Source organism: Aquarana catesbeiana, linkage group LG03 (genome assembly GCF_042186555.1).
Source record: "Aquarana catesbeiana isolate 2022-GZ linkage group LG03, ASM4218655v1, whole genome shotgun sequence".
Lineage (NCBI taxonomy): Eukaryota > Metazoa > Chordata > Amphibia > Anura > Ranidae > Aquarana > Aquarana catesbeiana.
Window position 1 is genome coordinate 466,685,770 of NC_133326.1, and position 25,821 is coordinate 466,711,590.

The following is a 25,821-nucleotide window of genomic DNA, read 5'->3' on the forward strand; positions in this document are numbered from 1 at the left end:
GTTTTAGCGGCGCTTTACCATCAACTTAGAGGCACTTTTTGGCCACTGGCAGGGCAATTTTAACCCCCGCTAGCGGTTGAATAAAGGGTTAAAAGCGCTCACAAAGCACCGCTGCCAAGGCGCTTTGCAGGAGTTTCGGCGGCGCTGCCCATTGATTTCAATGGGCAGGGACACTTTAGGAGCGGTGTACCTTTAGTGCTCTGGCAGTCAGTTGCGGAGCAGTTGTGGAGCGTTAAAATTTGTTCATTTACTGTAATGGAATAGGCATTTGTGGAGCAGTTTTAACGCTCGTCAAACACTTCAAAACTGCCTGTAGGGCGTTTAGGGAGCATTTTTAACTCCTCATTAATGCTTGTAAAATGTCTAATGCCCATACTAAAGCTCATTGACACCTGTCTGATGCCCATATAATGCTCAACAAATGCTATAGGAGCATTTGATGAGCGTTAGAAACAAGCTCTAAATTTGCTGTCCCCTCAAAATAACTCAAGACAGCCATTAAAGTCTAAATCACTGGCAACAAAAGTTAGTAAAACAGTAAAAATGAGTGAGTATAAATAAAAGTGAAAGCGAGTAAAAATGTCCAAATTAGGCCCAATTAGCCATTTTCCCTTCCCCGGTGTCATGTGACTCATTAGTGTTACAAGGTCTCAGATGTGAATGGGGAGCAGGTGTATTAAATGTGGTTTTATCACTCTCACTCTCTCATATTGGTCACTGAAAGTTCAACATGGCACCTCATGGCAAAGAACTCTCTGAGGATCTGAAAAAAAGAATAGTTGCACTACATAAAGATGGCCTAAGCTATAAGAAGATTGCCAAGACCCTGAAACTGAGCTGCAGCACGGTGGCCAAGACCATACAGCAGTTTAACAGGACAGGTTCCACTCAGAACAGGCCTCGCCATGGTCGACCAAAGAAGTTGAGTGCACGTGCTCAACGTCATATCCAGAGGTTGTCTTTGGGAAATAGACATATGAGTGCCACCAGCATTGCTGAGCCTGTCAGTGATCAGACCATATGCCGCAAATTGGACTGCATGGCTGTCGTCCCAGAAGGAAGCCTCTTCTAAAGATGATGCACAAGAAAGCCTGAAAACAGTTTGCTGAAGACAAGCAGACTAAGGACATGGATTATTGGAACCATGTCCTGTGGTCTGATGAGACCAAGATAAACTTTTTTGGTTCAGATGGTGTGGAGGCAACCAGGTGAGGAGTACAAAGACAAGTATGGTGGTGGGAGTGTCATGGTCTGGGGCTGCATGAGTGCTGCCAGCACTGGGGAGCTATAGTTCATTGAGGGAACCATGAATGCAAACATGTACTGTGACATACTGAAGCAGAGCATGATCCCCTCCCTTCGGAGACTGGGCCACAGGGCAGTATTCCAACATGATAATGACCCCAAACACACCTCCAAGACGACTGCCTTGCAAAAGAAACTGAGGGTAAAGGTGATGGACTGGCCAAGCATGTTTCCAGACCTAAAATTAAACAAGATGGAGCTCTAGAAATGCAGCTAGTGTGATATGGAAATAGTTCCAAGGTTCAGGTGTGCCAGTAGGCAAAGTTAATTTACTACTGAGACCAGACCAGGGTTTAGGGGTTCTGGTCTGTATCAGTGTGGACAGTCAGCTGTAAAGAGCAGAAGCGACTCTGTGGATATGGGTGAGAGAGAAAGAAGTGGCGCCACTCTGAGTGCAGTATGTCAGTTAAAATTCAATGTTTAATAAAAGTAAGATCAACTCACATTTTGGTGAGATATAATGTGCATGGCATAAGTAGCTTGAGCTCCTGCAGTCCAGCTGGGCAGCGGTGGTAGACAGCAGTTCCCGGCGACTCCGGTGCTTCCCGAGGCTCTGAGGCTGAAGATGGTCACACAACAAGCACATCAGCGGTGATGGACAGGAGACGTGGTTGAGCTTGCATTCAGAGCATCCATGCTCCTTCATCAGGCATATCAAATGCCCGATGAACCAGAGTCGCCGGGAACTGCTGATCACCACCGCTGCCCAGCTGGACTACAGGAGCCCAAGGTACTTATGCCATGCACATTATATCTCACCAAAATGTGAGTTGATCTCACTTTTATTAAACATTGAATTTTAACTGACATATTGCACTCAGAGTGGCGCCCCTCCCCTCTCTCTCCCTTTCCAGACCTAAACCCTATTGAACATCTGTGGGGAATTCTCAAACGGAAGGTGGAGGAGCGCAAGGTCTCTAACATCCACCAGCTCCGTGATGTCGTCATGGAGGTGTGGAAGAGGACTCCAGTGGCAACCTGTGAAGCTCTTGTGAACTCCATGCCCAGGAGGGTTAAGGCAGTGCTGGAAAATAATGGTGGCCACACAAAATGGACCCAATTTGGACATTTTCACTTAGGGGTGTACTCACTTTTGTTGCCAGTGGTTAAGACATTAATGGCTGTGTGTTGAGTTATTTTGAGCAAACCAAATTTGCACTGCTATATAAGCTGTACACTCACTACTTTACACTGTAGCAAAGTGTAATTTCTTCAGTGTTGTCACATGAAAAGATATAATAAAATATTTTCAAAAATGTGAGGGGTGCACTGACTTTTGCGAGATACTGCATATACACATACTCTGGAAGTGTGAGTGACTGGTCAATCAAATCCAGCACTGAGCAGTGATTCACACTCAGAAAATTACCTTTACAGGTGAGTTGCTTTGATAGGGGAGTGGAATTTTACAGTTTAAGGGGAAAAGCGGTTTCTATATGTTTCAAGTAACTGGCTGCAGTTGCCCTTCAAGTAAATGTTTACTACATACCAGCAATTATTAAAACATGATATTATTATAAATGAATAAACATGAACATTTTAGTGGTCTGGAATTTCAGTATAATGTAAGCTGAGGTTAGATACATGTCTTTGGAAATCTGTTTAAATTGTTTCTCTGCATTCAGCACCTGTGTGCATGTATCTTAAAGTAAACCTGTCACGAGAGAAACATGGTGACTGCCATTTTTTACCTCTATCTAAAAGGTATGCAGTAACACTTCTTACTTCACTGGTCTACATATTTGTTTTGGGTCAATGGCTTGAAGCAGAACCTCAGCCTTACCTTTAGTGTTTCAAAGTTGTAAAGGCTCTTCTCCTGTGCTGAAATGGCTTACTCTAATTTCACTGCACTGTGAGTTTGTAGGCAAGTCCCTAGCTGTTGCACATAGTCATTTCTCTACTGTATATGTGCTAATGCATTCTTCTTTCATTTTTTTTTTTTTTGTGAATACAGGTGTCATCCATGATCAAAGGGCAATTTTTACCAAAGGTGTATTTAAAATAAAATATTATGCTAAATACTTACTTTTATTTATCTCCAGGGATGTTACAGAAACAATATTGTTATCAGAGACACATCGATATATCCCCCTGTTATTCTCTGAAAAGTCAAATATTTGAATGTATACTGTATCCATATAGTAAAATTCTTTCATGTTTTTTCTTCTTTCAAATGATCCAGAGAAAGATGGTTTTCCAGGCATTGAAGAATGACATACAAGAGTTATGTCGACTCCCAGTGGCAAATACTTTTTTTCAACTTCTACACAATAAATAACAAAATCCATTAAAGAAAATAAACAATACTAAAGAAAACAGCAGTTGAGCAGTTTTTGAAAGTTATATGATCAGTATAAACAAACAAGAAAGCCCAAATCCAGTGACAATACTTTGTTTCATTCTTAGTATTGCAAAGATTTAAAACCTCACTCAGGTTTTTATTGCTGTCTGAATAAATGTTGGAAATTGTGGGAAATCATTTCTGTTTCTGTTTCAATGTTATTATTGAATTACAAATGAAAGTGCCACCGTAGGTTAACATGACCATGCATTCTCAATCGACGTTTGCAGTGTAAGACAAATAAAAAGAAAATAAAAAATATGTTGTAGTCAACAGAGAATGAAAAAGGTTACATCTGACGATATCACATATCTTGTGCATTTGAAATAAGGTAATCTAAAAGGAAGACAAACACTTGAGAATTGCATTCTGAACATACAGAACTTCACGTCTTAAGAGAACATGACCAGCAGGTAACATATATGGAAAGACAGTTAGAAGAAAGTAAAGACTATAATGGCTGTGAGGCAGGAAGGAGAAAAACAGAGAAAAAAAGTTTTCCTTCACACAGTGAGTAGTTATAGGATTGGTTCAAACCTCAGGCCCACCTTCTGGGCAGGCCCCCCTCCTCAACCCAAGGCACAAAAGGCCAGCCCTATCTATCTGTGGGTGTTGTAGCTGTATCCAGGGTTACCAGATTCCTAAAAGTTATTTATTTATTTTTTTTAAGTTTGTCTTTCAGGAAACTACTAGACCAATGCTTGTTAACGATTTTATTATGAACTCTCTGTTTGAGTTCCTTGAAAGGAGTGAACCGCTGCTTCCAGTTTCTAGCTAATGCTATTTGCGCTGCAAGGAAAATATGATGCAATAATGTGCTTTGTGACTTGTGGGCAAGGAGTCCATAGAGTCATGCAAGAGGGCCTGCCAGGGGTTCTTAGAGACATCTTTATATAAAATAGTGATTTGAAGTGTTACTAAACCCACAACAGTCAAATCAGTCTGTATATGCAGTAAAGCAGGCTTGTTATACTCACTGTGGAACATAAGGGGTTAATCCTCTGCATTGTGTTAAAAGGCTGTCTGATTCTGTCTTCTCTGACCCTTCTCTTCTTCCACTATCCCCAATCCATCTCCTGATTGAACAGAGGCTAGAGGACCAGTTGCAGATGCTCAGTTTGGTATATATTGCTAGAGAGTTTATTTTTTCTTGGGAGAGTGCATTCATCTGGAAGTATCTCTATTAATAAATATATATACCTGAGTATATGTGCACAATCCCACCATGATTTTGCTGATAATACCTGTTTATAGATTAGAAGTATGTACTATTTTTTATTATTTCTTATATAAAGCATGTAATCTTTCCATACTGGTGTGCATCTATATACTTTAATGTTATATGCTGGTTGCAGTAGTCCCTCTGATCTTAATTACTTTGATTAGTCAAATACTAGTTACATTTCCCAGGAAGGAAATGCTGCTCTGTTCACAGTTCTTTTCTACTTAGTGGTACCGCTTCTTTTATTTATGTACTGGTTTAGCATAATATCCTGTTTGGGGAGGGCCATTTCTCATAATAGGGCTACAATAATAAGGTTCCTAACTTGTAAAAGTAAACCTAGTAAGATCTACAAAGTTCTTTTATTTAAAATGACCTCAGGTTTTGTATTCTAATTTGCCTGTCTTCTGGCATTTAACGTATCTAAGTTTTAATTATGTTTCAGTTTGTTATCCTTTTTGGATAAATTAAACACCTTCAGCCCCGGAAGGATTTACTCACTTCCTGACCAGGCTATTTTTTTCTATACTGCACTGCGTCGCTTTAACTGACGATTGCGCAGTCGTGCGACGGTGTACCCAAAAACAATTTCTTTTGGTGATATTTTATCACCTCTACGGTTTCTATTTTTTGCGCTATAAACAAAAAAAGAGTGACAATTTAAAAAAAAAAAAAAAAAATTTACATTCTTCTATAATACATATCCAAACAAAATATATAAGAACAAATGTATTTATCAGTTTAGGCCAATATATATTCTTCTACATATTTTTGTTTTAAAAAATTGCAATCGGCCTTATATTGATTGGTTTGCGTAAAAGTTATCACATCTACAAACTATAGATAGGGATAGATTTAGGGACTTTTATTTTTTTTCATTGCTTTTACTGGTAATGTCGGCGATCTGCGATCTTTAGTGGGACTACGACATTGCGGCGCACAAATCTGACCCCAAATGACACTTTTTGGGGACCAGTGACATTATTACATTGATCAGTGCTATAAGAATGCACTGATCACTGTATAAATGACATTGGCAGGGAAGGGGTTAACACCAGGGGGCGATCAAGGGGTTAACTGTGTTCCCTGGGCGTGTTCTAACTGTAGGGGGATGGCTGCTGGAACACCACAGAGATCGCTGTTCTCGATGACTGGAAACAGCAGATTTCTGAGATGTCCCCTCTCAGAATGTGGATCCGCCTTGTTTACATAGGCAGATCCCCGTTCTGACTCTGTATAATGCAATTGCGAGTCGCCGGTGGACCGCTCCCGCGGTGCGCACCGTCCACAATATATCACATGCACGGACCGACGTACACAGATGGCGATTCGCGCTATCCGGCCACCATGCTGCAGTATAACTGGACGGGAAGCGGTTAAAGAAAAGTAGTAGTAGGTGCCCTTCTTCTTCTTTAAAGACACTGGGCCAGCATATGAGATGGTTATCTGGTAGGCCGGGCCCTGAGGTAAGTGGGAAACTCTGGGGACCTTGATATAAATGAAAGGACTCTTGGGACCCTGATGTAAGGAGGAAGAGGACCCTGATGTAAGGGGGGACTCTGGGGACCTGATGTAACTAGAGAAAGCTCTTGGAACCCTGATTTAAGAGAGTGACTCAGGGGACCTTGATATAAGGGGGGGTGACTCTGAACCTGGTGCCAGTGCACCCCCTACCAGCTTCACGTGTAGTTGACGGAACTAAATGGAGTGAACTCAAGGAAGATAAGGCTCTGGGGGCCCTGATGTTGGAACGTAGGAAGTCGGGGTGGTGCTGCTGGGGAACTTCATGTAGAGGGGAGGGCTCTGGGGTCTCTGATGTAAGGTGGGGTGGCTCTGAGGACCCTGATGTAAGGTGGGGTATGGCTCTGAGGACCCTGATGTAAGGAGGAGGGCTCTGGGGACCCTGATGTAAGGAAGGTGACTCTGGGGACCCTATTGTACATTGAACTGACTATAGGGACCTTGATATAAGGAGGAGGGTAAGTCTGGGAACCCTGATATAGGGAGGGGGCACTGGGCACCCTGATGTAATGGGGTGGCTCTGGTGACCCTGATATAGAAGGGGTGACTCTGGGGACCCCAAAGTAAGGGGAAGTAGTGGGGACTCTGGGGGTCTTAAAGTAAGCAGGTACTCTGGGGACCCTGATGTAAGTAGGAGGGGAGCCTGGTGTAAGGGGGGACCTGACTAGGGAACCGGGGAAACTCTTGGGACCCTGATTTAAGGAGTGATTTTGGGGACTCTGGGGGGAATCTGATGTGAACAGGGGATCTTGACCAGACTGCTGCATTCTATATGTTGTTTTTTACAAAACGTAAATAATCACCAGCCAAATTTTGATCCGTGTGTAGCTCTTTCAATGTGACAGAAGCAGGTCAATAGACTGGCTTCTGTCAAACAGTCCTGCTGGAAAACCAGCAGAGTCTTGCTGTCAGAATACATAGACATAGCGGGGAGGATTTTCTCATCCACCTCGAATGGCTGAAAGGAAAAAACTGAGCCATGTATGGCCAGCTTTACTCCTGATCCCTGCACTCTTTACATTATGTTGTACACTACATAGTCCTGACCAAAGTTTTCATTGTCCCAACAGTCGCTGGTTTTAAAGTGGAACTTTAGTCATAAAATTAGGTCCTGCTAGATCACAAGACAAACAGGCTGGCTCTCAATTTTTAGCACACACTAACTTTGGTAGCATAATTATTAATATGGAATGTATGTTCCTTGCTAAAGAACATTTTTTATCAAGTTGTTAAGGGTAAAGTTCCGCTTTAATAAAGTCCTTCTTTAAGGTAGCCTCAGAAAGACAAAGTAATACGTTTCTGTGTGCAGAAAAGCATATATAATGGAAATGTTTAATTTAAAAAAAAAATATCCTTCATTCTGAGGTTTATGTGTGTCTTTGAGACTGTCATTGGTGGCACAGTAATTAGGAGTATTTTGAGGGTACAAGGACTGTGGTATATGTGTGCAGTGTATACAGTGACTAGGCAAATATTCTGTTTAATCATCCCCCTTTAAGCTCCTTCCACTGTTAAGCAAAATCTGCCTGAGCCCATTGTTCTCCATGGCACACTATTCGTGGTATGCATAGAGGTGCTATGCATATCACTGAACTTGTTTTCCTGCTGTATCCAAGGGTTTTTCAGGTCTTTCATTATTATAGTCATGGTTACACTGGTTTGACTTTTTATTGTAAAGCCAGGCAGATTACTTGTTATGTGTTTTGTCAATGTTTACATATTGTTTATACCTTTTAAATATTGATTTTCTTGGTTTATAATAGGAATATCTGTCATATTTCAGGTTGTCAGCAAAACATGTGCTCTGTCAGTAAATGTTTCATGTTTTGGAAGGTGGGCAACCCTAGCATGTATGCTATATAAAGTAAAAACATATCTTGTTTTTTTTCCCCAATCCTAAACGAAATCATTTTCAAATATAAAAAAAAAAAAAGAAAAATAGACATGAAAGCCAAATGAAATACTGACTGATCTACAGCAAATCAACAGAAAATGCGAAAAAATAAAAATAAAGTCCAAGCCAAATATTAAATATAGCAGAAGCAAAAGTAGAATTTACATAAATAATTCTTTTAGGGGAATTCACTTAGAATAAGCAAATAGAATCCCCAAAAGTGAATTTGACCCCCTCTCTGCTGGGTAACCCACTGAATCATTTATAACTAGGGATGGGCCAAACGACCAGAACTTTCGAAAATCAGGAAAGCTCGGAACCAATTAATGAACCCCACTGAAGTCTATGGGACCCGAATGTGAAAAATGAAAAGTGGCCATTTTGAAGGCTTAAATGCAAGTAATTGGGCATACAATGGTTATGGGGGTCCAGGTACTGCCCTAGGGGACATGTATCAATGAAAAAAAAAATTTGAAAAAAAACATGGTTTTCAAATGAGCAGTGATTTATTGATGCTTAACCACCCATAGACATATGATGTCCGCAGATGGGATCTCCCATCCTGGGCGGGTGTCATATGACATCCTCGGCTTCCCAGCGGCATAGGTGGTGCGCGTCACTGAGGAGCTAATGCGTGTGCCCGGTGGCCGCGATGTCCGCCAGGCACTCGCGATCGCTTGTTACAGAGCAGGACCGTGGATCTGTGTGTGTAAACACACAGATTCATGTCCTGTCAGGGGTGAGGAGACAGATCGTGTGTTCCTAGTATATAGGGAGAGTGATCGGTCTCCTCCACAAGTCAGTCCCATCCCCCACAGTTAGAATCACTCCCTAGGTAACACATTTAACCCCTTGATCGCCCCCTAGTGTTAACTCCTTCCCTGCCAGTGACATTTATACAGTAATCAGCGCATTTTTATAACACTGATCACTGTGTAAATGTGAATGGTCCCAAAATCCCAAAATAGTGTCTGATATGATATAATGTCACAGTCACAATAAAAATCGCAGATCGCCGCAATTACTAGTAAAAAAAGTAATAATAAAAATGCCATACATCTATCCCCTATTTTGTAAGCACTATAACTTTTGCGCAAACCAATCAATATACGCTTATTGCGATTTTTTTACCAAAAATATGAAGAAGAATACATATCGGCCCAAACTGATTTTTTTTTTTTTAATTGGGATATTTATTTTAGCAAAAAGTAAAAAATATTGTGTTTTTTTCGAACTTGTCGCTTTTATTTATAGCGCAAAAAATAAAAACCACAGAAGTGATCAAATAGCACCAAAATAAAGCTCTATTTGTGGGGAAAAAATGATAAAAAACTCATATGGGTACAGTGTTGCATGACCGCGCAATTGTCATTCAAAATGTTACAGCACTGAAAACTGAAAATTGACCTGGGCAGGAAGGGGGTGAAAATGCCTTGTATTGAAGTGGTGAAAGTATAAAAATGAAAAATTCCTTTCAATATAGTGCCTGGGGGGCACCACCTGTAAAGTAGCACATCTGTACTGTGTATAGAAGCTGCTGCATCAATAATTTCATTTATAAAGCCCCAAAAATTACATTTTCCCTGCAAGCTTTCTTTATTATGTAAGCAACGGCTTAAGGATCCAGTCTGTATGATGAGGCCACAATGTAGTGCACAGGGAAAAAGTATAACTTTTTTAGATGCATTTTGGTGTCTCTACCACAAACTTTGGATTTCTACTTCTGTAAGGAATGGGGAAAAATTGTTCTTTGGGCATCGGTGGCGCCTTCATACCGTAGCCCTATAGAGGTACTCTTGATGAAAGCAAGAATTGGCCTTGCTGTCAAAAATTGTAATGATGTGCACCTGTCAAACAGGTGCATAAAAATTGTTCTTTGGGTGTTGGTGGTGCTTTCACACGGTAACCCTGTAGAGGTACTCTTGATGAAAGCAAGAATTGACCTTGCTGTCAAATGTTGCAATGATATGCACCTGTCAAACAGGTGTGGAAAAATTGTTTGACAGTACATTCCCAGTGTCTAAATGCAAGCTTGTCAAAGCTGCTGGCTCTACAACTTCTGCCTTTTTGCCTGGTGGATTCCGTCCCCCTCCGTGAATTCGCAGAATTCACCTGAGAGTGAAAAAAAGACAATGTTACACTGAGTAAATAGGTACCTAACATGTTATGCTTTAAAATTGCGCACGCTCGTGGAATGGCAACAAAGTACTACAGTACTTAAAAATCTCCATAGGCGATGTTTATAGGTTACCTGTTTAGAGTTACAGAGGAGGTTTGTATTCCGTGAGTAAATAGGTGCCTAACATGTTATGCTTTAAAATTGCACACGCTCATGGAACAGCAACAAAGAATTTATTCAGTTCTCACTGCCCAGGGCTGTCAGCTTCCACATCCCATTGGCAGCGTCTGCATCATATGGTGGACGATTATCTAGAGGCGAAAACAGAGATTGAGAGCTTTCCAGTCGACAATCCACTTGCTTACTGGGTCGTGAGAATATATAAGTTGCAGGGACTTGACCAGTATGATTTTGAGATGCTGGGCTAACCTGCATCCAGTGTGCTTTCCAAAAGGGCATTCAGTGCTGCTAGAGGTTCTGTCACTAATCATAGAATGCAAATTTTATCAAAATAAATCAGTCCTGGATTACCAGCAGTTATGAAACCCCTGATGCCGATGTTGCCGATCAAGTGTTTTTGGGATGTAGAATCTCTGCAGGACTTCTAGGCTGCCTAGTGTTGTGGGTGTTGATTTAATCTGGAAGAATGTTTTTGGTATCATGGGCACAATTAACAACCAAAAACAATTTTTCCACACCTGTTTGACAGAGACTGTATTTTTTTTTCCCCTGCAGCAGATGGGGCAGAGAAATTTGCCGGCTATTGTCTACAGCTGGTTGTGTGCTGCTGGCAGATGTGCTGTAAGGACCTTGGACAACCTGCGCTATACCATCATCCCTGTCAGTGGAGGCTGCTGAGAGGTCATGAGATATAGCAGGGACATATTGAGGTGAGTAAGGGGATGGGACAGATTTGTGCCCCAAAAAGCTGCTCTTGCCAATGGGCTGAGTGGTGGGAGGTTGAAAGCCTTGTCAAGCATGTGGTACCCAAGTGGTTGGTGTTTTGCTTTGAGGCAAAGTTTGCAAAAAGCAACAGTGCGATCAGCTGCACATATACTAAAAAAGGCCCAGACAGCTGAGCTGTGGGAAGTAGGCCGGGAGATAACAGCTCCACAATGTGATGGAATAGGGTGGCTGCTCTCTACTCTTCCATGATGGCTGCCTCGTTGGGGTTTTGCCTCACCCTCACTTTCCTCCTCTGCTCTATCCGGCACCCAAGCCGAGTCAGTGACCTCATCATCATCATCTCCTCCATCCTCATTATCACTGGAGACAACTTGGCAATACGTTGCAGCTGGGGGATCATGACTGCCAATTTGTGTACCAGTGTTCTCCCCTCTTTGCAGGCTCATGTTCCTGCCTTCCTCAACCTCAGAGACAGAACCAACATCTTAATTTGAGTAATGGCTGTGCATCGTCAAGGAGCAAGTGGCTGTTGCTGTGTTCAAATAACTCTGATGACTCCTCCATGCCTGATGCTGGGGCTATGGCAGGAATATCCCTGTGGACAAGGAGGCAGGTATTGCCACTCTGGCAGCTGCAGGGGACTGCTCACTAGTCTCTGCTTGGGTGACAGAGGTTGAGGACGGTTTAGTAAGCCAGTCCACCACCTCCTCTGCATGCTGTGGCTGGATAGCAACATCACTAAACAGAGGAAATGATGCCCTGCCTGAGGACTGACCACGTCCACTTTTGCCTGTGGACACATACGCTGCTGGTCCCCTTACAGTGCCATGGGAACATTTGCCTCTCCTTGCTGTCCTCCCAGACATGATGGGGGAGTGGGGGGATGCTTATTAACAAAATGTAATAAAGATGTGTAAATGTGTACGTGGATGCACTTTAATTAATGGAAAGTGGTGTTTGGTGCACTTTAATTTGATTATTCACGACACAGACACACTCCACGGATACACTATAATATACTGCAATATACTGTGTCAAACGTGCAGTAACTCACACAACTATATGGTGTTAAACTTGCAGTAACGCACAGAAATATATGTAGTGTGTTTTGTATATATACATATACAAAACACACTACGCTATACAGCGTTAAACTTGCAGTAACGCACAGAACTATATGGCATTAAACTTGCAATAATGTAATAAAATATATGGCATTAAACTTGCAGTAACACACAGAACTATATGGCGTTAAACTTTCAATAATGCAATGAAATATATGGCATTAAACTTGCAGTAATGCACAGAACTATATGGCATTAAACTTGCAGTAACGCACAGAACTATACAGCGTTAAACTTGCAGTAACGTACAGAACTATACAGCGTTAAACTTGCAGTAATGCACAGAACTATATGGCGTTAAACTTGCAGTAAGGCACAGAACTATATGGCGTTAAACTTGCAGTAACGCAATTAAATATATAGCGTTAAACTTGCAGTAACACACAGAATTATAAGGCGTTAATCTTGCAGTAACGCACGGAAGTATACAGCGTTAAACTTGCAGTAACGCACAGAACTATATGGCGTTAAACTTGCAGTAATGCAATGAAATATACAGCGTTAAACTTGCAGTAATGCACAGAACTATATGGTGTTAAACTTGCAGTATTGCAATGAAATATATGGCATTAAAGTTGCAGTAACACACAGAACTATATGGCGTTAAACTTGCAGTAATGCAATGAAATATATAGTGTTAAACTTGCAGTAATGCAATAAAATATACTGTATTTTACGGTCACTACGCTCACACTGACTGAACTATCCCTACATTCACACTAATGTAAAGATAAATGGTGGTCCCACTACACTCCAGTGACTGAACTATCCCTACATTGACACTAATGTAAAGATGAATTGTCGCACTACACTCACAATGACTGAACTATCCTTACATTGACACTAATATAAAGATGAATGGTGGTCGCATTACACTCATAATGACTGGACTATCCTTACATTCACGCTAGGGATGAGCCGAACACCCCCCCATTCGGTTTGCACCAGAACATGCGAACAGGCAAAAAATTTGTTCGAACACGCGAACACAGTTTAAGTCTATGGGACACGAACATGAAAAAATCAAAAGTGCTCATTTTAAAGGCTTATATGCATGGTATTGTCTTAAAAAGTGTTTGGGGACCCGAGTCCTGCCCCAGGGGGACACATATCAATGCAAAAAAAAGTTTTAAAAATGGCAATTTTTTCAGGAGCGGTGATTTTAATAATGCTTAAAGTGAAACAATAAAAGTGTAATATTCCTTTAAATTTTGTACCTGGGGGGTGTCTATAGTATGCCTGTAAAGGGGCACATGTTTCCCCTGTTTAGAACAGTCTGCCAGCAAAATGACATTTCTAAAGGTCATTTAAAAGTGCTAGAGCTAGTGCCGGCTATAATGAACTGTCGATCCAGCAATACACATAAAAGTGGAATCCCGAACCAAAATAAAAAAAAAAAAATGCGTGGGGGTCCCCCTACATTCCATACCAGGCCCTTCAGGTCTGGTATGGATGATAAGGGGAACCCCGCGCTAAAATGTAAAAAAAAAATGGCATGGGGTCCCCCCAAAAATCCATACCAGGCCCTTATCTGAGCACGCAACCTGGCAGGCCGCAGGAAAAGAGGGGGGATGAGAGAGCGCCCCCCTCAAAATCCATATCAGACCCTTCAGGTCTGGTATGGATTTTAAGGGTAACCCCACGCCAAAATTTTTTTTAAAAAATGGCGTGGGTCCCCCCAAAAATCCATACCAGGCCCTTATCTGAGCACGCAACCTGGCAGGCCGCAGGAAAAGAGGGGGGATGAGAGAGCGCCCCCCTCAAAATCCATATCAGACCCTTCAGGTCTGGTATGGATTTTAAGGGTAACCCCACGCCAAAATTTTTTTAAAAAAATGGCGTGGGTCCCCCCAAAAATCCATACCAGGCCCTTATCTGAGCACGCAACCTGGCAGGCCACAGGAAAAGAGGGGGGACGAGAGAGTGCCCCCCCTCTGGAACTGTACCAGGCCACATGCCCTCAACATTGGGATGTTGTGGGGGTCTTCGGGTGGGGGGCTTATCGGAATCTGGAAGCCCCCATTAACAAGGGGACCCCCAGATCCCAGCCCCCCTGTGAGAAATGGTAACGGGGTACAAATGTACCCCTACCATTTCACAAAATATGTGTGAAAATGGTAAAAAAAAAAGACACTACACGCCTTAGGACAAGTCCTTTATTAAAAAAATAAAGCTGTCCCACGGAGTCGTCTTCTTCTTCTCGCGCTCCGACGGACCGAAAAAGAAAAAAAAAAAAAAAGCCGCAAGCCGCCTACGATCTGCCTCCATGGGAGGCACCCGCTGTAATGATGGGCCTCTCAGGTGACAGTTCTTTTATAAGTAAGGATGGAGCCACACAATGTCATCACTGGGTGACCCCGCCCCCTCTGACGTAAGGGGATATCCCTATGGTTTTCCCGTAGCGTCAGAGGAGGGCGGGGTCACTCGGTTACGTAACCGGGTTATGTAACCGGGTGTACCCCGTTACCATTTCACACAGGGGGGGCCGGGATCTGGGGGTCCCCTTGTTAAAGGGAGTTTCCAGATTCCAATAAGCCCCCCACCCACAGACCTCCACAACCACCGGGCAAGGGTTGTGGGGATGAAGCCCTTTTTCCCATCAACATGGGGACAAGGTGCTTTGGGGGGCCGCTACCCCAAAGCACCCTCCCAAAGTTGAGGGCATGTGGCCTGGTACGGTTCAGGAGGAGGGGGGGCGCTCTCTCATCCCCTCTCTTTTCCTGCGGCCTGCCAGGTTGTGTGCTCGGATAAGGGTCTGGTATGGATTTTTGGGGGACCCCATGCCATATTTTTTTTTAATTTTGGCGTGGAGTTCCCCTTAAAATCCATACCAGACCTGAACGGTCTGATATGGATTTTGAGGGGGACCCCCACACTATTTTTTTTTTTTAATTTTGGCGCGGAGTTCCCCTTAATATCCATACCAGACCTGAAGGGCCTGGTAAGGAATTTAGGAGGACCCCCATGCATTTTTTTTTTAAATTATGGTTCGGGGTTCTCCTGTGGGGAAATTCCATGCCATTTTTATCAATAAACTTTTATGTGTATTGCCGGACCGAAAATTCATTATAGCCGGCACTAGCTCTAGCACTTTTAAATTACTTTTTTTTCCCTTTAGAAATGTCATTTTGCTGGCAGACTGTTCTAAACACGGGAAACATGCGCCCCTTTGAAGGCATACTATAGACACCCCTCAGGTATGAAATTTAAAGGAATATTACACTTTTATTGTTACACTTTAAGCATTATTAAAATCACTGCTCCCGAAAAAATTTCCGTTTTTAAAAATTTTTTTTGCATTGATTCATGATTCAGAGCAAGCCTGCTGTGCCTGCAAGTACATTTAGAACTGCGTGAGATCATTATAAGCAGTGCGCATGCGCAAGCGTCTCTTGCGCTCATTCAAATGCGTTTGTTCACTGCGCGGCCAAAATCTTAGTAGCAACTAACTACTAACGCAAATGCAATTGCGTGGGTTGAACGGGCGTACCTCTAAACTTGACATTTTTATTTTTACACTGGTTCACCTTTATGTATTTTTTTAAGGATATTTGCACACAGGTCATGTTAGCATGTTATGTTGCCAACATGTGACATGCACCTTGTTAAAATTATGTAAAAAAGACTCTCGCTCCTCTAGCTCCTCCTAAAAGGGCATTTAACCTTCCCCCTCTAATGCATATGATTCCCTTGGATTTCCATGGGCTAACTTTTGCTTTTAAAGGGGAACTACACACCTTATTCTACAATGCTCTTCTCTCTCCCTCTAACCCCTTGGATTTCCTTGGGCTATCTTTTGAGTTTAAAGGGGAACTCCACACTCCACTCCATTCTCCAAAGGCTGGGAGTTGCCTTCACCTATTCAAACCACATCCTTTTTCAGAGCGTATAACAGGGCCTGCTAGGAAAGGGGCGAAAAGAGCGATCACCCAACCCCCTCCTGAACCATACAAGGCCACATGCACTCAACATAGGTGGCTGCCTTTGGGGCATGTAGGGCTCAGCACAATACCAACCACAAAGCACCTTGTACCCACTAGTTTAAAGGGGCTTTCCACATTCCATTAAGCCCCCTGTCTGCATCCCCCCACAACCCCAGCCTAGGGTTATGTGGAAGAGGCCCTTGTCCCCCAGAATTTGGGAACAAGGTGGTTGACTTTTGGGGTGCCCGAGCCCCTCCTGCCCCCAAGCATCCACCCCCCTTTCATGGGCTGGCTTGCTGTGTGTTTGGCTAGGGGTTTGTTAGTGTGTGGGAGGGGCACAATATTTTTTTTTCGTTTCGGGTGGTATTTTTCACGTGGGGTCCTCATTTTAAGCCTTAACAGACCCAAATGACCTTGTATGTATTGGGGTGAGCAGGCTATTTTTTTTGTTTTAAAATCTTGCAGCTGCAGTGTAGATTTGTAACTTTCCTCTAAAGCCATACATCTTTGAAGCAGCATTTTGGATACATGCTACAGATGCACCACTTTACAGGCACAGTAAGCCCCCCCCCCCCCCAAGTTACTAGCTTTTCAGCAATTTTGCATTTTTAAAGGCACTTCTCCTTGTTTCATTTTTAGGGTTGTCCAAATTGGTGACATTGATATATGTCCCTTATGGTGGGCCCTGGGCCCCCATACCCATTTTAAGGCCAATAACAAGAAGATAAGTCAGCCAAGTGGGGACTAGCAAAATTAACAAGTCAGTTCTAGGGATGAGCCGAACACCCCCCGGTTCGGTTCGCAGCAGAACATGCGAACAGACCAAAAATTTGTGCGAACACGCGAACCCTGTTAAAGTGGGGACTCGAACATGAAAAATCAAAAGTGCTAATTTTAAAGGCTAATATACAAGTTATTGTCATAAAAAGTGTTTGGGGACCTGGGTCCTGCCCCAGGGGACATGCAATGCAAAAAAAAGTTTTAAAAACAGCCATTTTTTCGGGAGCAGTGATTTTTTATAATGCTTAAAGTGAAACAATAAAAGTGTAAAATTCCTTTAAATATCGTGCCTGGGGTGTCTATAGTATGCCTGTAAAGTGGCACATTTTTCCCGTGTTTAGAACAGTCCCTGCACAAAATGACATTTCTAAAGGAAAAAAGTCATTTAAAACTGCTTGCGGCTGTAATGTAATGTTACCCCCCCTCCCCCCAGCCCATTACCGGGCCCTTTTGTTCTGGTATGAATATTAAGGGGAACCCCGCACCCAAATAAAAAAAAAGGCGTGGGGCCCCCAGGCCCTATATACTCTGAAAAGCAGTTTACAGGCAGTCCCCGGGTTACAAACAAGATAGGCACTGTAGGTTTGTTGTTAAGTTGAATCTGTTTGTAATTTGGAACAGGTACATTTTTTAAGTGTAGCTCCAGCCCAAAAATCTATTTCTAAGCTTTTTGGATAATATAGGGCAGGGTTATCACCCCTGTAACATTTTTTTTTGCTGTCCGTGCCCCTGTTCAGAAGATTTCACCTCACTTTCTGTCTCAATGACAATTGGATTTTGAAAATTTTGGGTTATTAGGGAAACAAAGATTGGTGATAAAGCATCAGTGGAGACACCTTTTTCCCATAATAACTCTTACAGGAGAGAATTTCCCTTCCTAGGGGTAGATTTCCTCTCATCTCCTGTTGTCTCCCTCTGTTTGTAAGTAGGAGTCGTTTGTAAGTCGGATATTTGAAAATAGGGGACCACCTGTATATACTATACGGCCTACCCTATACACTCTGTGGAAAATTGGGCCTTAGGTGTTGGTGGTACCAGAACACTGTAAGCCCTCACAGTTACTCTTGGTGGGCACTGGAACGGGTCCTGCTGTAAGATATTATATCAAGAATTGTAATTACATGCCCCTGTTAAACAGGGGCAGAAAAATTGGGCCTCAGGCGGTGGTGGTGATGGCACAACACTGTAAAGCCTCACAGATACTTTTGTTGAGTGCAGGAACAGGCCCTGCTGTGAAATATTAAATCAAAAATTGTAATTACGGGCACCTGTTAAACAGGGGCAGAAAAATTGAGTCTTAGGCGGTGGCGGTGGTGGCACAACACTGCAAAGCCTTACAGATACTCTTGTTGACCACAGGAACAGGCCCAGCTGTGAAATATTAGATCAAAAATTGTAATTACAATACAGTGCAGCCGTAGTGCAGTTGCTACTACTTTTCTGGTGGTGTACACAGTACACAATACAGTGTAGTGCGGTGTTGCAAAACAAAATATACATCATGTCCAGAAGGCCACCAAGGAGAGGCAGATGCTCACAGGCCACTAAAAGAGGGCAAGCAGGCTCTGTCTACAGTCAACAGTGCTGGTCAGGGACATGGTGCATCCTCTGCCGGTGGCCGTGGGGCACACTTGTCCTTTTTTCTGCTGCTGGCCGTGTTATTGAGCCAGAACATGCAGAAGAGTTGGTGGAGTGGATAACAAAGCCATCCTCCTCAACCTCTGTCACCCAGGCTCAGAGTAGTTTTCCTTCCTATGCAGCTGCCAAAGCGGCCTATTCCACCGGCTCCTTGTCCACAGTCACTCCTTCCGTAGCCCAACCATCATGCATGGAGGAGTCCCCGAACTATTCGACCACAGTGTTGGGTACATGCTGCTGGAGGATGTGCAGCTATTTGAAGGCTCCTATTTTGGTTCCCAGGTTGAGGAAGGGAGTAATGTGAGCCTAGAGAGAGGGGGTGCCCAAGAAGGACAAGAAACTGGAAGTCATGTTCCCCCAGCAGCAGCATAGTGCCAAGTTTGCTCCAGTGATGAGGAGGAAGGGGATGATGAGGTCACTGACTCTACTTGGGTGCCTGATAGAATAGAGGAGGAGGCACAACTCCAACAAGGCAGGATGTCCTCTAGAGGGCAGCTTAAGCACAGCCACCCTACTGCATCACACCACAGAGCTCCGCAGGTGCAGGGCGCTGCTGACTCCCCGCTGATTTTGAAAAGTTCCTTGGTGTGGGCCTTTTTGGATATGTGTGCAGCAGATCGCACCATTGCTGTTTGCAACCTATGTCTGAAGCAGATCAAACGTGGCCACAACTGCAGCCGCTTGGGCACCACATGCTTGACCAGACATATGATGACCTCTCATGCAGTCTTTTTCCCGTATACTATATTTGAGATTTAATATCTCTCAGATATGATTTGGGTTAAATGAGAGTTTGTTGACCATGAGTGAAAGCTTTAACATAACAACATTTTATGGTGAGTAGTTGAAAGTCTATCTAATACACAACCATCTATCTATAGTCTACACCAAGGAAGAAAATATTAGGTTAAAATAAGAGAATTACATGAAGGAATATAGAGTATATTCCTAAAAACATTAATCTGCAAACATATTTAGTTACAAGTAAAATGCAGACCTTCCCATAATTACCCTTTGCACCAAGGTTCCATTCTGATGTTTGCTCTCCCAAAAAATCGTGTGTGTTTCCCTCCCATCTAGTCTGTGAATATCATTACATGCTGATGCCTCATTGGTTGGCATAGCGTGGCTCTGATTGGTGAGCTTCCCTATTCCTGGTTAAGGACTGGCTACATCTCCAATCCCTATACTTTGCATAAGTCAGCCCCCTTCAATGCAAATCCTTGTGACTATTCTGAGCAGGAGCTTAACTTAAATTTTCCCGCGAAGTTAAGTATTGATTACGGGTTGGCCACCCTTCATTGCATATCCCAGCATGGGATCCTTTGAAGGGAGTATGTGTAAAACAATGAGGTTTGGATCCCATTGTTTGTATACACAAGCCCCTAGGCACCGACTTGTCTGGTCTACCAGGGATTTCTGTGAAGATATGTTCCGCCCTACATAGATAAAAGCTAAATTAAATATATTCATTAAATAGAAATAAATTAAATATAAATTATATTCATAATTCCAATATTTTACAGCTATTAATGTAGATTTCACATAAATTCATAAGGCAACAAGTCCGTTGGCAACAGCACTTGAAAGACCCACATCAAAGAAAAAGGCAGACTTCTCCTTGCTCCTCATCTAGGATCTCCAACCCTACTCCAACCCTACTCGTCTTCTCAAAATCCTGCACTGAGAGGAATGAAGGTATAGCAATAGGTGTCCCAAGTACTTGCAGCCAATCTGCTAGCAGTACACCACCATCTGATTTTAGCAAGCAAATTTCCCTACCCCAGTTGCTAAACTGTAAAAAGAAATTTGGTCCCAGCCATCCACATGCTCACAGTCTGAATGCTAGCTTGAATGCCAGCTTGGTCAAATTGCTAGCACTGCAACTACTGCCTTTTCAGCTGGTAGACTCTGCCCCTTTCATGAATTTGTGGAACATGCTGTACCTCAGTTGCAGGTTTCAAAACGCCATTTTTTTTCATGGAAGGCCATTCCAGCTCTCTACCGGCATCTGGAAGGCAATCTTTTTGTCTTTTGGACAGGGTGGTCAGCAGGAGGGTGTATATTACGGCGGACTCATGGTCTAGCAGGCATGGGCAGGGATGTTACCTTTCCTTCACGGCGCACTGGGTAACTCTGCTGGCAGCTGGGAAGGATGCAGGACAGCGTTCAGTATTGTTGGAGCTTGTTCCACCACCATGCCTCCAAAATGCTAGTGGTGATTCTGCCACAGCTCTCTCCTCCACCCCATCCTCTTCTTCCTCTATGGCCTCTTCTTCTCTTCTCTAAACCAGCAGTGCTCTGTAAGCATTCAAGGGGCTACGCAAGCACTCATACAAAAAGATGCAATGAGGTGCATGAGTTACATAGTTACATAGTAGGTGAGGTTGAAAAAAGACACAAGTCCATCAAGTCCAACCTATGTGTGTGATTATATGTCAGTATTACATTGTATATATGTTGCCGTCATTCAGGTGCTTATCTAATAGTTTCTTGAAACTATCGATGCCCCCCGCTGAGACCACCGCCTGTGGAAGGGAATTCCAAATCCTTGCTGCTCTTACAGTAAAGAACCTTCTACGTAGTTTAAGGTTAAACCACTGCTGAGGGGACAGGAGCCACACTGGGGCAGAGGTTCTGTCAGCTCTACAGTCTGCAGGGGCAGGCTCAGAGGTGGTTGACGCCATGCCAGCTTCAGCCAGGAATGGTTGTATGCGACAATGGCACCAAACTTCTCTCTGCCCTCCGACAGGGACACTTGACCCATATTCCATGTTTGGCACACATCCTGAATTTGGTGGTGCAGCGGTTCTTGAGCAGGTACCCAATACCCAAGATCTCATGAGGCAGGCCATTAAAGTCTGTGGTCATTTCCAATGGTCATACAATGCTAGTGCTCGGCTGGCTGACATTCAAAGGGAATGCAACCTGCCCACCAACCGCCTCATTTGTGACATGTCCACCAGGTGGAAGTCAACGTTGGCAATGTTGCAGCAGCTGTACACGCAGCAGAGGGCCATCATTGAGTACCTGTGTGAGTATGCCACCAGGACAGGGTCAGGGGAGCTTGGCTTCTTTTCGCCACGCTAGTGGCTACTGATCAAGGATGCATGCACTGTCCATTTGATGAGGCCACGAGGATAGTGAGCAGCGACAATACATGCATCAGTGATACTGCCCCTCTTGTCTTCCTGTTGGAGCACATGCTTCATGGAATAATGGACAGGACACTTGAGGCAGAACAGTGTGAGGAAGAGGAGGACTTCCTTACCTCTCAAGGCCCCCTTTATCCAGATATTATGGGGATATATACTGCTGCGGATGGGAGTCTAGGTGGTTAAGGAAGGCAGGTCCACTGGAACACCAACACGGATCCCACAGGGGCTAGAGCATAAGATTCCCCAGGGTGCGGAGTCTAAGAGCCAGCAGGTGTTCACCAGAGCCTCTAGCAGTGAGGATGGACTGGGCTGCAACTGGCTCTAGGTTGCGACCCCCAGGGTCTCCCAGCTCACGCCCACAGTAGGCTACAGGAGGACAGATATAGTAAGGGAATAAGCCAAAGGTCGGGGCAACTAGCAGAAAAGGATAAACATAGAACACGCCAAAGATCAGGGTCACAAGCAGGCAGGAATAGTCGAGAACAAGCCAAGATCGGTAACTGGAATCAGATGTAGAAGACACAGCAAGATGCACACGGAAGCTAAACACACAAAGGTTGATCAGCAAGGCAGGCTTGCAGTGCACAGGTAATATAGAGTTCTCTGATAGAGGCTGGGGTGGAGCCATGCTTTGAGGAGAGATTATTTAAGTAGCCAGGTGAGAGTGGCTGGCCTCTAAAGGTGAACACATGGAGGAGAGGTAAGCTGACAGACAAAGATTACTGCATAACCATGACAGCTTTGTTCAGTCAGAGGAAGAGCAGTGGAGAAGGTGGCTGGCTGACCGATGCCTTTAGACAATTTTTCAGTCCTCAACACCAAGGTCTGATCGGTTCAAGCAACCATCGCCAGCATCTGCATTACATGGTGCAGGAATATCTAGGGGCAAGAGCAGACTTGGAGACCTTTCCAACAGAGCATCCACTGGGTTACTGGGTCTTGAGGATGCACCACTGGCCAGAACTTGCTCAATATGCAATTGATCTACTGGCCTATCCTGCACCCATCGTTATTTCTGAACGCACATTCAGTGCTGCTGGAGGGTTTGTAATGTATCATAGAGTGCGCGGATCATTCATAAAACTGAATCAGTCTTGGATCAGCAGCAGCTATCAAGCACCTGATGCTGATGTAAATGTTTGATTTTTCTATGGATGTGTAATCCCTTGAAGACTGCCTATGCTGAGTGACTATCCTATTCCTCCTCAATATTGATGATGTTAGCTTCCAACAATATTTTTGGTTTAGGGCACCACCACCACTGCCTAAGGCCCAATTTTTCTGTCCCTGTTTAACAGGGGCATGTAATTACAATTTCTGATCTAATATTTCACAGTAGGCCTGTTCCTGCGCCCAACAAGAGTATCTGTGAAGGGTTACAGTGTTGTGGCACTACCAAAGGCCCAATTTTTCTGCCCCTGCCCCAGCAGCAGAAAAAAAGGACAAACGTGCCCCATGGCCACCTGCAGAAGATGCACCATGTCCATGACCAGCACTGTGAACTGTAGACACAGAGCCTGCTTGCCTTCTTTTAGTGGCCTGTGAGCGCTTGCCTCTCCTTGGTGGCTTTCTGGACATGATGGGGATTTTGTTTTGCAATGCCACACTACACTGTATTGTGTACTGTGTACACCACCAGAAAAGTAGTAGCAACTGCACGATGGGTGCACGGTACTGTGTACACCACCAGAAGTCTAATAGCAACTATGGGTGCACTGTATGTATTGTGTACTGTGTACACCACCAGAAAAGTAGCAGCAACTGCACTAGGGGTGCACGGTACTGTGTACACTGCCTGAAGTATATTAGAAAATATATATTAGAAGGCCAGTATGCTGGCCTGAATTTATGGGAGGAGCCCGGAGGGTATTTAAGCTGACCACTTCTCCTTCCTCTTTGTCAGTTCCAGTGCACGATACTACAAGTCACTGGGCTGACTCTTCCCAGCTCACCTCGTGTTCATGAGTCCGTCCGTTCATTTACACATGTCTTGCAGCTTCTCCGTGCGTGGTCTTCGTCTGCGGTTCTCATTTGCTGCTGCAGGTAGGGTTCGAACTCTTTCGTTCATACGCAATGTTGCGATTTGTTATGTTACCTATCCTGCATGCCTTTCGCTCTTAGCTGCCTCTGAGTTGTTGTCGGTCATGTCCTGTCATCATTCGGCACAGGTGTAGTAGATTCACATGTTTCCTCAGCCTTGCATGTCATCCCACCCACAAGCATATGTTTCCTTTGTAGATACAAGCCTCCAAGCCACTGTTAGTCGTTGTCCGATTTCACTCGTTATAGGCTTCGTTGCTTATAGGATTCACAGTCTATGGGGTTGCCGTCTCATCCATTTGGAGATGAGCATGTATTGTTTTCACAGGTTCTGTGGCTGATTGAGGTGGAACTTAGACCCACCTGGTGCCTTCTCTGCACTTGATTAGCATGGGGGGCTGGGTGGTTGGTATGGTTTTGGTTTTAGAGTAAGGGGTGGCATACACTCTGCAACGGATTCACTTCATACTTTTCAACCAATTTCTTTTACCCTACTACCGTTTCATATCAGATACGTTGCATTACCTACCACAGTCTGATTCGTACCTAGTCGCGTCAGTGGCACAACGGTTTGCACATCCCGCACTGATTCATACCACTCACTCTCGTACCCTACAAACGATTCGTTGTTATGTCATGCTATTCACCGATTCATATCACTTTCATGCCATACGCATCACTCCAATTCGAACCTAGTCGCTTCGGCGGCACAACAGTTCGCATCGGTCATGTCCCAAACATTGATTCGTAGCGGTTCTTACCATACCCTACAATTCGTTATTCATATTATTTCTACTGACCGATTCGGATCGCAGCGGCAGCTACATGCATCGCAGTCCACTCCAAAACTAGTCGCTCCGGCAGCACAACGGTTCACATCACGGGTATCCCGCACACCAATTCATAGCGGTTCCTATATAAGCCTACGATTCGTTACTTGTGTCATTTCTACTAACCGATTCGTGTCAATTTTACATTTGTACACATCACAATCCGATTCAAACCTAGTCGCATCGGCGGCACAACGATTCGCATCACTAGTATCCCACACACCAATTTGTAACAGTCCCTATCACAAATCTAAGCTTCGTTACGTATGCTACTTCGCAGTTCGTTCCTACATATACAATTTCTACTATCCTTTTTCTTTTTCGCCTATCAGTAGGTGACCTTTTCTTGCAATTGCTGCAAGATACGCATCTCATCATAACTCCTTGCAATCGCTGCAAGACACGCATCTCATCCTAACTCCTTGCAATCGCTGCAAGACACGCATCTCATCCTAACTCCTTGCAATCTCTGCAAGACACGCATCTCATCCTAACTCCTTGCAATTGCTGCAAGACACACATCTCATCATAACTCCTTGCAATCGCTGCAAGACACGCATCTCATCATAACTCCTTGCAATCGCTGCAAGACACGCATCTCATTATAACCCCTTGCATTTGCTGCAAAAAAACACGCATCTCAGCATATACCCATATACCCATTTTGCAGTCTCTGCAAAACATGCATCTCAGTACAAACTCCTTGCAATTGCTACAAATACATGCATCTTACCATTTACCCGTTTGCAATCACTGCAAAACATGCATCTCAGTATATACTCCTTGCAATCGCTGCAAGCACACTCAGTGGTGCTCATACAGCCCACTTCATTTTTTTTTTTTTTTTTTAGTGGCACTTAATTGGTCACTCGTCTCCAGTGGCATTCATACGAGCCACTCATCGTTTTCGTCTGTCTTTTCTCCCTCAGGTCAGTCGAGTTTAGGTTCCATCCTGTACCAGGTTGGACGTTATTTCCCAGGTTATAAAAAAAAAAAAAAACGCTATATTTGCATCTTCAT

The 25,821-nt window shown here is 43.8% G+C and overlaps 1 protein-coding gene across 1 annotated transcript in view; it reads right to left on the reverse strand.

Annotated features, from left to right (window-relative positions):
- Positions 1-25,821, reverse strand: part of LOC141133979 (uncharacterized) — a 145,053-nt gene that overhangs the window by 92,892 nt on the left and 26,340 nt on the right. Inside the window, exon 2 of the mRNA XM_073623579.1 lies at positions 3,332-3,568. Coding sequence (XP_073479680.1) covers positions 3,332-3,568 — 237 coding nt within the window. The remainder of the gene's footprint in view (positions 1-3,331; positions 3,569-25,821) is intronic.